Raw genomic sequence first — 11,705 nt, forward strand, 5'->3', positions numbered from 1 at the left:
AAAAATAAAAAATAAAAATAAAAAAAGGAAGCTTTTAGCTCCCCCTTAACCATTTTCCTTAAATCAATGTGTATTTCCTTCTATTTTATCAGAGCTTTCAAAAATAATAAACAACACTCACAAACAAAGAATCACTGAGAAATTGTGAAAAGTTTCAGACGTTCTGGTAAAAACAGTCAAAAACTGTTGACAGTTAAAATCAGTTACTTATCAGTAGATGAAGCTTTTAAAAGACAGGCTTTAGTTTTTCCATGTCTCTTTACTCTCATCAAACAAACACATACACATCTTGTCAGCTTAAATTATACATCTTCTCACAGAAAGCTGATGAAAGTGATAAATGTAGGCAAATCCATACACCTCTAACCAAAATACACATGCATAAGTTTGAGATTCTGAAAATTATATCATGTATGTTACACACTTATAAAGAGAAAAAAAAACATTGACTTACAAGAACTCTGTCTATTCAACAGGCTAGAAGTAGAGAGAAGGAAGGAAAATACTCCTGTGACTAATAATTCAGGAAAATAATTCAGGGGAAAAAAAGACCCACCTAACCTGTTTCAGTGTTGGATTCATCCCAGGCGTCAAAGGTTTGTGGCAAAAGTTTTAAGAAATGAGGATGTGCCTGGTTTTAGTCATCAGTTGCAATTACTGATGGGTTTATGAGAGGGTGATCTAAAGTCCTCTGATGTCAATGGCCAGAACAATAAATACTTGGACCAGCTTTTAGCTCTGACATTTGCTACTCCAGGGGAAATGGAGAAGAAAAGAGAAAGGAGAAAGGGCAAATCAGCTTTTACCTTCAGACTCCTTGTCATAGAAGACCCCATGTGGATGCACTGAGTATGGACGGGAAGCAAAGTTTTTCAAATGGACAATAAAGACATCCTCTTCTTCTGCCTTCAGGACTGGCCCGAGGAATCCCAGCCAGGCTGCTTTGGGGATTTCCTGGGAGTATGTGTCATCGGTGAATTGCCTAAAAATAGCCTTTTTGTACACACGCCCTATGCGGTTGGCTCCTCTTGTTGCATACACACTTGCAAACCTGGCATTGAGAAGAGAAAATAATTTAGAGACTAAAAATTCCTTGAAGAGTTGATCAAATAACAGGTGCTTACAGTGCAGATAATAGTTCCCAGGGACAAATCACGTAGCTAGTGGATCTAAGAGTGAGGAGTCAACCTGGACAACGCTATCAGAGTCCAAGTCCCTTCCTGTGCAGTACTTATCCTGCTTGCAGGTACTACATGGGTACTACACAGGTACTACAAACAAGTCTTCACTTGAGGACCAGCCACCCAGGACTTTCTGTACAGTTTTAGCACCTTCTCACTCTTTCGCAAGAGCAAAACCTCACATCTAAATGCATGACTGTGCAGGAGAAGAAAAACAAATTAATTCAAAGTTTTTTTCTAAAGCCAATAAGAGCAATTATAATCAACTAGTTTGGCAACCCATAAGAGTAGCATAAGGTGTTTTTTGCATGAAAGGCATAATTTCTACTTCCCAGAACCCACATTTTATAGCAACTTCAAGTGACAGAGAACCCACCACATGGTCAGTGGCTGACATGTTGTGGCTATTAAATTCCTGCTCCCTTTGAATCCCGAACTGCATTTGCAGTCTAAAATCACCTAGATCCATATTCCAACAACTGGTTCCCATCATGACCTGTCTCAGATCAAAGAGGCCACACACCATCAGGAATTTATTTTCTAGGCAGACACTTGCACAAGTTTTAATTAATTGATTAAACTGCCTCCTACCTTTCTTCTGGACAAACCAAATGCACTGGCATTCTTTATGCCACAAACCTTCCCTGATGTTCTTTTCTGAAAGCCTTCCAATATTGCTCTATCTCTTTTGAAGTCTGAACGCAAGAATTTCACATAATATGCAAGTAATATTGCAGTTAAAGGTGGAGGTGCTCCCTGTCAATACTTCTTATAAAACTATAAATTAATTTTGCCCTTTTAACTATAATTTCATACTGGCAACCAATGTTTAGCCCATCTGTCATGATGCTAAATCTTTTTTACTTCTCTCTAGAATACATCTGACAAGTACGATGCACACTCTTCATCCCTAAGTATCCCACATGGTGTCCAAATAACCTCCCTTGCCACAGAACCAGGAGTGGACTGCATGACCAACTTCAACATAGTTGACTGCTCCATGAGTTTTTGCATCCCTTGAAGATTGCTTGAACTTTTACACTTCCTAAAACAAACTCATTAAAAAGTTGAGCTAAGTTTTCCTGATGTATCACTGGCAGAAACATCGTATTTCCATATTTATATTGAATTTTTGTGACTGATCAGTTCACCTTCTTAAACACATTCTGTTTTGCCGTTTCTGTACACTACCAACAGCATCAGTGTTGGATGTCACGGGAGCTAAAAGGTATAATTTCCTATAATTTCTTCACTATAAGATCCAATGCTCCCCTTTATCAAGCCATCTCTACCTGACACGGTAACTCACAACATCCCCCAAGCATGGCCTCTCCACCCCTGTGGCCACTGCCTAAACCAGATCACTGAAGTGATAAAAATCTGAAAGCCTCCCAAAAGAATGGTTTTTAATTTGAAAAATGTGGTTTATAATACAGACTCCTCAAGAGCTATTTTGGTACAAATGAAAGCATTGCCAGTGGCACCGCTGTGGCAGAAACAGTTGCCTAAAACAGAGAGGAAAGGACAGAAGCTTCTCAGCCTGGTTCATCACCAAACAAAATATGTTAGATAAATACACCGCCAAAAAAATGTTGTTAAGGAGTGAGCTGCCAAGAAGTCTGGATCTTCAGCAAATTAGCAGCTCTGTGGTAACTCTGTGTGCACAGCGAGACCTGGCAAGTCACCCTGTGCTCGCCCAGGAGAAGATACCTTCCACTGCCTGGGGGAAGAGCTGCTACCACAGAGTAGTAGGTGGTGGTAGTAGCAGTGCAGTGTGAACGCCCATGCTGCTTTACCTCATGGCAATGTATTCCTGTGGCTGTGCCCTAATTCGAATTATAAATTGGTGTTTAGAATGGCTTAAAAGAAATTTTCTCTAGGGAAAAAAACTCAAATAGATCCTTTTTTTTTTTCCACAAAGTACTTATTTTCAGCATTTTTTTTCCCCAGTTTTATAAACAGCCAAATATTTTACATGAAGCAATGCATTGGCACCTTGCTTCACCCATGATGACAGTGCTTTTATGGCCCTGGCTATCTGGCCAGACAACATTGCATGCTCTCCCATATTCTGCTCTGCAGAACTCTATTACAGAAAAACCAAACACTTCTTGGCCAGGCATGTTCAGATGCTTGACACGAGTCTAGCTCCTATAAATGCACAGAACGGGGAACCCAAAGCCCATTAAAGTATTGAGGTTCAGGAAATCACCCTGCAGGTTTAGTCACTGCAGGTTTCCTTGGTGCCTAAAGCTGTGCTAACAGGTAAACTTAGCTATCATCTCTGTTGGGCAGATCTGTGCCCTATTCAAAGACATCTAGGAGGTAGGAAAAAAAGTATTTTTAATGGCAGTTTTCTGAAATGAGGTCCATTCAAGTAACCCATCCATTCAGAGCTGCAGAGCCCACTGCCTGTATCCTACAGCTAGTCACAAAGCAGGTGATGCTCCTCTATGCTGAGCATCAGGGCATGCAAAAGTCATGGAGCCAGCAAGGGATCAGAGCACAGAAGCAGAAACTTACTCTCTTGGGTCTGTTTAGCTATGGGTTTTAGTTAACCACAGTCTAAGAGAAAACAACTAATCAATTCTGGGAGACAAATATCCACACCCCACGGATGCTCTTACCATTGTGTTCTGGACTCAAGCTCATCCATAGCTCCCTTTCCTACCACATCCACACTTTCCAAAGGGCAGAAAAGCTTCCTGCCCAAAAGGCACCGATGATGCCCTGGGACTTTCTTGAAGTGCATGCACTTCAGCCTCACTCTTCCTTCTGTCTGGGAATGACAGGATCCCACTTCTGCCTATACAAAGACTTATTTTCAGCATGCCCTTTTGGTTGCCCTCCACCATCTGAGACCAGAGCACGCTGGTTGTTGTGAGTCCCACTCTAGGTGTCCAGGCTTCCCTGTTTCATCCAGGAGGACTTCTGGGGTGCCCACCTCGGCCTTTCAGGTAGGTGGTAGCTCTCTGAAACTCTTTACATGGGTTGCTGTGCTGTACATTACAGTCCTTTGCATAAAGACTGCCCACACTGGAACTAACAGTATCAGCCACAGAAATCGCATAGAAAGGATGTACAGGCATTAGTGACTTCTCCTTTGCACCCCCAGATGCTGAAACAATTGGTCACTTCATGTGGGCACACTGTGGGGCTGGTACTTTTACCCAGTGCCTCAGTGCAGCCAGAGGATGTGTCAGAGGGAGCTGGCACAGGCTTGGTCCCATGTCCTCTGCTGCTCCACCTGTGGGACACAGAGGTTTTTCCCCTGTCTTCTTTCTTCCAGTGAGAGCATCTTCTCAGTGCGAAGTCTCCAATGCTGGTGTTGCACCAGTGCACCCAGATGCATCAGTGCATCTCCCACTCCTGGGTTCCTTCCCATCTCCAGAATCCCTCCAAGATTTTCTGTGCTGCAGGATTTCAACTTGCATCTTTGACAAAAGCATTCTCAAAGACCATTGCCTGTCTTCTTCTGATGGTGTCTACTTCTTTGAGAAGCACTTCACATTTTTAGCCATCTCATTAAACATCCCCTTCCCCTGCATCTCCTGCTTTGTTCTTTCCCACTCAATGATTTTCCAATACATTATTGTAGCAGCAACTTCTTCAAATGCTGTATTAGTTAAACATGTCCAGTTCTCTAAATCTGCCTTTGCCTCTTTCTTCTAGTGATCATGATGTGCCTATTCCACTGGGCACCCTGTGCCAAAATGTCTCCTATCTCTCACTTTCCTTTTGCTGCAATCAGGCTAAATTCCCTGTTTCTTCATGCTCTCCTGCTCACTTCAAATTTACTTTACCCTCATCGTGCTTTTGTGATATCACTGCCTGAACCTCTTTTATCCGTCACATCTTGTGCAGATGTAAGAGCTGCTCTTCTGAACCTTGACTGTCTCCCTCCAACTCGGTTTTCATCCAGTTCTTCAATGATCAGCCAGTCCTACTCCTTGTAGGGAAGAAGAGCCCTCCATCCCCTGGAGTTGTACCCATGCAAATTTCCTAAGTTCCCTCAGGAATTCTTCAGTGGTCCTTCCTTTTCTTCCTGTAACCAGGCAGTCTTAAGGGTACGTATAGAGGTAAGGGAGCTTGTAAATCAAGGCATAAAAAGATCTTGTTCAGACCAGGAAAACAATACAGATCCTTCTGTTATTTCTCTGCTTGATTTCATTTTTCTCCTAGCGACCATTCCCAGCAGTTCTTAAGCTCCAAGAAAAGATGGCAATGTACATGAGTGGGACAGGGAATTATTAACAGGTGATAAACTCTAATTCCTAAAAAATTGTATTAATGTAATTACAGCAACCCATCCCTCTGCAGTGATGAACACTAAAACTCCTCCAAATGAGAGAAAGGGTGAAATAAGAGCATTGTGTAGACTCTTCTTCAATGGGTTCAAGAGCAGACATGAAGATATTCTGCCATCTCAGGGAAGGGCTATGAGTTAAGTGTAATTTTTATACCTGTTCCTTTTATCACACAGAAAATGTACTTTGAATAGATTTTTACCTTTTTATGTTACCTGGGATCTTTATGAGCAGAGATACAATCTAATAGAGGTTATATTTTTCCTAAGGTGCTTATGTGAGTACCCCGTTACAGTGTACATGAAGACAGCTACACACCGTGCAGAGCAAAGCAAACACTACAGGACACAGAGCCAGATCCCTCTCTGATACACTCTGAAGCCTGCTGAGTTGGTTTGTCATCATAATCACCACTGAAAAATCAACACATCCAACAACTACCAGATGAGGAGTCTTGAATTTTCTCCTGCAGTTAACGTGCCCAACAGCTGCTGCATGTTCCTGGGTGCAACCGTAGGTAAACCCAAATTTTCTTTTCCTGTTATTGCTCCACCAAAGTCCCATAGGTTTTGCAACAGCAGTCATTTATGCAAATACTCTTACGTGTTTGTTCCCCAAAATCTGTTGGTGAAACCTTATTCGCTACCCTCTTTGCATACTCTATGTCTGAATTTACCATACTTTTTTTCCCTAAAAATTCTCCAGTTTTCTCATGGCTGGAGTAAACTACGACAGTGCCCATGGTTCTCCTGTCATTTTAACCCCTGGGTCATGCAACGTACTCAGAGTAACCCTCTGCCAGACCATGGCTCCCACAGAATGGCCAAAGCAATGTCTGTGCCAGAGGGGTGGCCGGTGGAGGGGGACCAGCAGTACCAGCTCACTTGTGTAGGTGGTGCCCTGACCACACACCATCAAACAAGATGAGTTGTGTGTCCTCAAACGACAGAAGCACAATGTCCTCAGAAAACACTTGAGACCTTTTCTGACCCACAATGGTAACTGAAGAGGACAGTAAAACCCAAAAAAACTCTAAATGAGGCTCTGAAGTGTCACTGGTTAAGTATGGATATAATGGTTTCTCTCCTAGGATGAACTTCTTCCACTGAAGTCAGTGACAAGGATTTCACCTTACGTGCCCTTCTGGTGCTGACCCTTCCCACAGTGATGTTCTCTGCTGACGCAATTGGGTCATTTGGCCGCATAATTACTCAGCCATTAGTTTAGCATCTGTGATGACAGTTTTACCGTCATTTATCTGGGTGGGATCTCCTTGTAGGCAAGTTGCACAAACTGTGTTTGATGCTGCGGTAACAAAAACTACCCGTTAGTGTTGGTGGGTGCAAGATTTAGCCCAGATAAATGTAACTTTGGTGGCCTAAGGAGAGGGGATGAGTGGTTACATCAGGCAAACTTAATAACATCTACCACCAGCAGAGCAAGATTTAAGTGCCCATCATATAAACTAGCACTAAAATTAATTTAAAAGGATTATCAACCAAACTTTAATCCTGAGGGCTGAGCCACAATAGGGAGGGAAAGACTAATGTATGTCAAGCCACAACACCCAAGTACATTTTTATTTTGAAAGGCCATTGCTTCTGTGGCCATTAAAGCGAGCAGGCAGTGTCTGAGCTCACCCTCCTGCTGCAGCAATATCCATGTCCTAACCCACAACATCTCGTGGGGTTCTGCAGCACGTCCAGCAGCACTGGCAGGTCCCTGCACCCTGCATGGCCAGTCCGCCATGTGGATGTGGTAAACCGATGTCAAACCTTCCACCAGTTATATCAGGTGGGAGGGGATGACAAAAACCTTCCCACCTGTATTCAGTGGCTGTAATTTGGATGTATCTTTATTTTCCAAAGTCCTGTGGGTTTCAGAAAATGCCAGCTTGATGTTTGAAGGAAGAACTGAGAGTGAAATGTTTTAGTCCCGTTTGCAACAATCCAAATTATGAAAATCAGTGGAACAGCTCGAGGCTTCAAGCAGACTAGAGAAAGGGCAGAGGTGAGCAGCCTCATTATTGTCTTTACATGAGAAGCACTGATGTGCAGTGAGATACTTGCTCCATGCAAGCAGCAGGCTGGCCCTTGAGCACGGCAGCAACACAAATCATCATCAAAATTAACATTCGAGCAGGATAGTTACGCTAACACGGGGCTGCGTTCGGGTTAATCAGCTCTGACGAGAGGCAGACTTTTCACCTCACGCCCAGGGAGGTGCTGAGGCAGCTCCACGGCTTCTGGCTGGGCAGGCAGCTCACTCAGCGCCAGCACAGCAGGAACCAAGCAGCCTTGTGCCAGAGCCCGCTCCCTGAGCTCAGCCCCATGCCTCAGCTGCCGAGGTCTGCTTTCTGTAAAGCAGCCTCATCGCTGCTAAGAACCAAAGGCTGAGGAATATGTTATCAGCTTTGGCACAGCAACATCAAAATCGTCTTTTGAATCTCACTATCTGATCCAGGTAATGTAACACTTTCCATTACACAATTGCTAATTCAGCATTTTTATTAAGGAGCAAAGAATAAGTGGTTTTGATTGTATCTCTATGGGCTAGCTGGAATCAAAGGGAACATTCCTTTTTGTATATGCACCTGCCCTTTTAAAGATAATCAGTTTATATGCAAGCTCTTTATCTGCACTTCCCTATCAATTAAACTGGGATTGTGTCCCATCAGACGGATGTTGTGAGGATGCATCACAAGGTGAGAAGTGCTCAGCTCAGCGAGCCCGAGCGTTGCTGCTTGTTGAACGCAGCTGCCTCAAAATGCATCCCTGCCCTTACCTAGGAGCTGATCCTTAAACTTCATTAGTGGAATTGCATTTTTCTTACTATCCATAGGAACCAATTAGTTAGCTGACAGGTAAACCATCAGTATATGGCTTTAAATTTACATTAGAGTCCACATTAAAGAGCTAAATATTCAGCATAACTATAATTGGTTCACAATTTAGTCCACATACCTATGAAGAGAGACTATTATTCCAGAATACAGCAGGTTCATTCTGTCTTAATACACTTTGAAAATGGAGTAAACTATTTACAGGAATGGTTTTATTATTCTGCAGTAGAAGGCTTCGCGTGGGGCGTTAGTTCATCACAAACAGCTCCCAAACTTTGAATGTATAGTCTGCCTTGAAATACAGATTACATTTCCTCTGTGGGTAATCCCTCTAGAATTAACATTCTCCGATGATTACATTACAACACTAACTGAAGACATAAGCTATCATCTCTCCCTATCATGCCAAGAACAAGGCATTACATTAAGGTCTCTGTACCTTGATGTTAATACCTAAAGCCAGTACCTCTCTTACTTGAAGGTAAATGTGCCACTTGGTGTTCAGGGAGCTCAAAGTGCAGGTACTTAAAAGTATTTTTTACAGAACAGGTTCCATGTTTTTCTCTAGTATCAAGGAAGATTTACAGAAAATAGCTCTTCACATAAAGCTCATCTCTTTCCAGTGAGAGATCTTCCAGTTTAGGGAGGAGAGAAAGGTATCCTCTGGCAAAAAGAGTAGGGAAGTGAGAAACACAAGTGTTCAACACAGAGGAATAACCTTTCCAGCAATGTTATTCATGGGTTAGGAACAAAATATTACCCTGTATTCTACCTAAAAGGACAACACTTGTTGACTTGGATGCTATCTGGGTCCTCCAGTTGTTGCATAAGCATAAGACTATTGAAAAATAAAACTCCTTTTTGTCTCCTTTTTGTGGCAAAAACTCTTCATTTATTAAATCTGACTGATAGTGATTCTGAAATTACCAACCACTAGAGAAAAGTCCTGCTTCTGCCTAAAGCACCAGAAAGGACATTTCCATTTATAACTCCAGGACACAGCACAGAGCTCCCAGTGTGCCTTCAGACACCAGAACCTCCTCCCTCCCCCAAAGCTCCCATCCCAACCCCAAGCCTAGACTCAGAGGAAGGACCCCTAAACTACCCCTGGGATGTCAAAGATATTCGACAAATCGTAAAAATACTCCCAGGAGTGTTTGAAGGCCACAGTGTAGAGAGGCACTGAGGGTTTGTGCCATCTCCACCTGATGTCCAGGGAAGCTGCCCTGGCACGGCAGCGATACGGAGCCAACACCAGCAGTGAGGGCACAAGGACAGGTGCCTGTCTGCCTGTTTTCCTCTGGCCGAGGCATGATTCATCATGGAGCTTACCTACACACTCCATTTTCAGCACAGGACTTCAATGTCATCATTCACAGCTGAATGTTTAAGCACCTGCCTAAACAGATGTCCTAAACTGAAGTCTCCACAGCCGCATATGTTGCAGGAGCATATGGATAATCGCCTTGAATTTCATTCATAGGCGCTATACACATCTGAACTTTACAAAGTCATACCAAACCCCCAATTTCTATCATCTCACCAAGAGCAAAGTCACAGGTGCTTGCCTGTCAAATGCTCCTCTGCGTCTCATTGCAGAGATTTGTGTTTGATTGCGGTGAAATTGCAATTTCACTTTGGACAACATGTCCCAGAAATTCCTGCCTCTCCATGAAACACACACATACACAGGGGATTTTTAATCCCCTTTTGAACCTGTTCTAAAATCTTTCTTTTATGTTGCCCATAGAAATCGTGGAGTTTCCTTCTTTGGAGATCTTCAAAAGCTGCCTGGACATGGTGCTGGGCACTCTGCTCTGGATGTTCCCACTTGAGCGGGGGTTGGACCAGATGGACCGAGAGGTCCCTTCCTACCTTAGCCATGCTGTGATCCTGTAATCCACTACAATTCTTTGACAATTCTTTGGCAAATATCAGCTCCTTAGCATCACCTTCAAATACACAATAGCTATTACATGGCTTAATTAAGTAAGATGGAAATAAGTCAAACAAATTCTCCTCTTGCCTAGAAGCTGAAATGCTGTCTGTGATTATATCAACAGAGAAGAGAAGAGAAGAGAAGAGAAGAGAAGAGAAGAGAAGAGAAGAGAAGAGAAGAGAAGAGAAGAGAAGAGAAGAGAAGAGAAGAGAAGAGAAGAGAAGAGAAGAGAAGAGAAGAGAAGAGAAGAGAAGAGAAGAGAAGAGAAGAGAAGAGAAGAGAAGAGAAGAGAAGAGAAGAGAAGAGAAGAGAAGAGAAGAGAAGAGAAGAGGCCATCCATCTTAAGACATTTACAACAACATTAACCACATTAGTCAATTTTGTTTAGAGCCCTCACTCTTTCTCCAGTTTATGAAAGCCCCCGATGACTTACTTGTCCTCCAAGAGGCTCTGTCCCGTGATCAGATTTTTCCCAGATGGTGCATAGTCCCAGTTCTCTTCCACAATCCCGAGGTAGTAGGTTCTGATTTTTGTTTCCACCACTGTGAACAGGCAGAGGAACCCGAGAGTGCGAAGGCAGCCACCACCTCGCACAGGAGGCATTTGTAGTTGTGATTGCGAGGCTGGCAGCAGGCAGGCAGCAGCAGGATGCACCACGGAGAGCTCACCCCTCCCTCCTGGCTCTTGACAAGTTATAAATAAGGAATGGACAGGGCAAAGCTCCTCCTTTTCTGCAGGTTAGGGCTGGGATAGGTAGAGAGCCTCGCTATGCAGAGCAGGGCTAGGGAGGAGGTTGCTGCCATGGTAGGACTCTTGCCAATCCTTCGGTGAATGCATAAATTGCTCATTTACCTGTCCAGGCTGGAGCCAGTTGGTGTTTCTTGGAAGTCTGATTGCTTTTTTGTCCCCTCTTTTCCAGACTGGTTGTTTTGGCACATTGGGACAGGGTGTTGTTGGTTTTTTTTTTTGGTCTTTTTGTGACCCTTGTCAACTCCCCCTTCTTTTATATATATAAAAATATATATAAATAATATATGTATAATACATATATATATAATATATAATATATTATATATTATATATATTATATTATATATATATATCATATAATATTATATATATAATATTTATATGATATATATAAATAACATATAAATATATATATATATTATTTTTAATTTCTTTATCATGTCTGAGATTTCTAAAGCTAGCACCTTGCTTCCTTCATTGGGTTTATTCAGTGACACAACGTTAATTTATAATAGCACACTATCAGAGAGAGAGAATTTGCCAGTATCCCTCACATTTCTAGGATTTTCTGACCAGTTTATTATGATGGAATGTGGTCTGGATGTATTCTGGTCTAGAGTGCCCAAAACAAATCACTGTTTAACAAAGATTTCTGAAAATTGTATCCCCTGGAAGGTCTTTCCATT

The 11,705-nt window shown here is 42.6% G+C and overlaps 1 protein-coding gene across 1 annotated transcript in view; it reads right to left on the bottom strand.

The window, feature by feature from the left end:
* The window catches only part of HEPHL1 (hephaestin like 1), a 33,959-nt gene extending 22,998 nt beyond the window's left edge, over positions 1-10,961 (bottom strand). Inside the window, exons 1-2 of the mRNA XM_021267721.4 lie at positions 10,703-10,961; positions 807-1,051 (exon numbers count right to left, since the gene is read on the bottom strand). Coding sequence (XP_021123396.4) covers positions 807-1,051; positions 10,703-10,872 — 415 coding nt within the window. The 5' untranslated portion in view covers positions 10,873-10,961. The remainder of the gene's footprint in view (positions 1-806; positions 1,052-10,702) is intronic.
* Between the last annotated feature and the right edge of the window lie 744 nt (positions 10,962-11,705).

Source organism: Anas platyrhynchos, chromosome 1, assembly GCF_047663525.1.
Source record: "Anas platyrhynchos isolate ZD024472 breed Pekin duck chromosome 1, IASCAAS_PekinDuck_T2T, whole genome shotgun sequence".
NCBI lineage: Eukaryota > Metazoa > Chordata > Aves > Anseriformes > Anatidae > Anas > Anas platyrhynchos.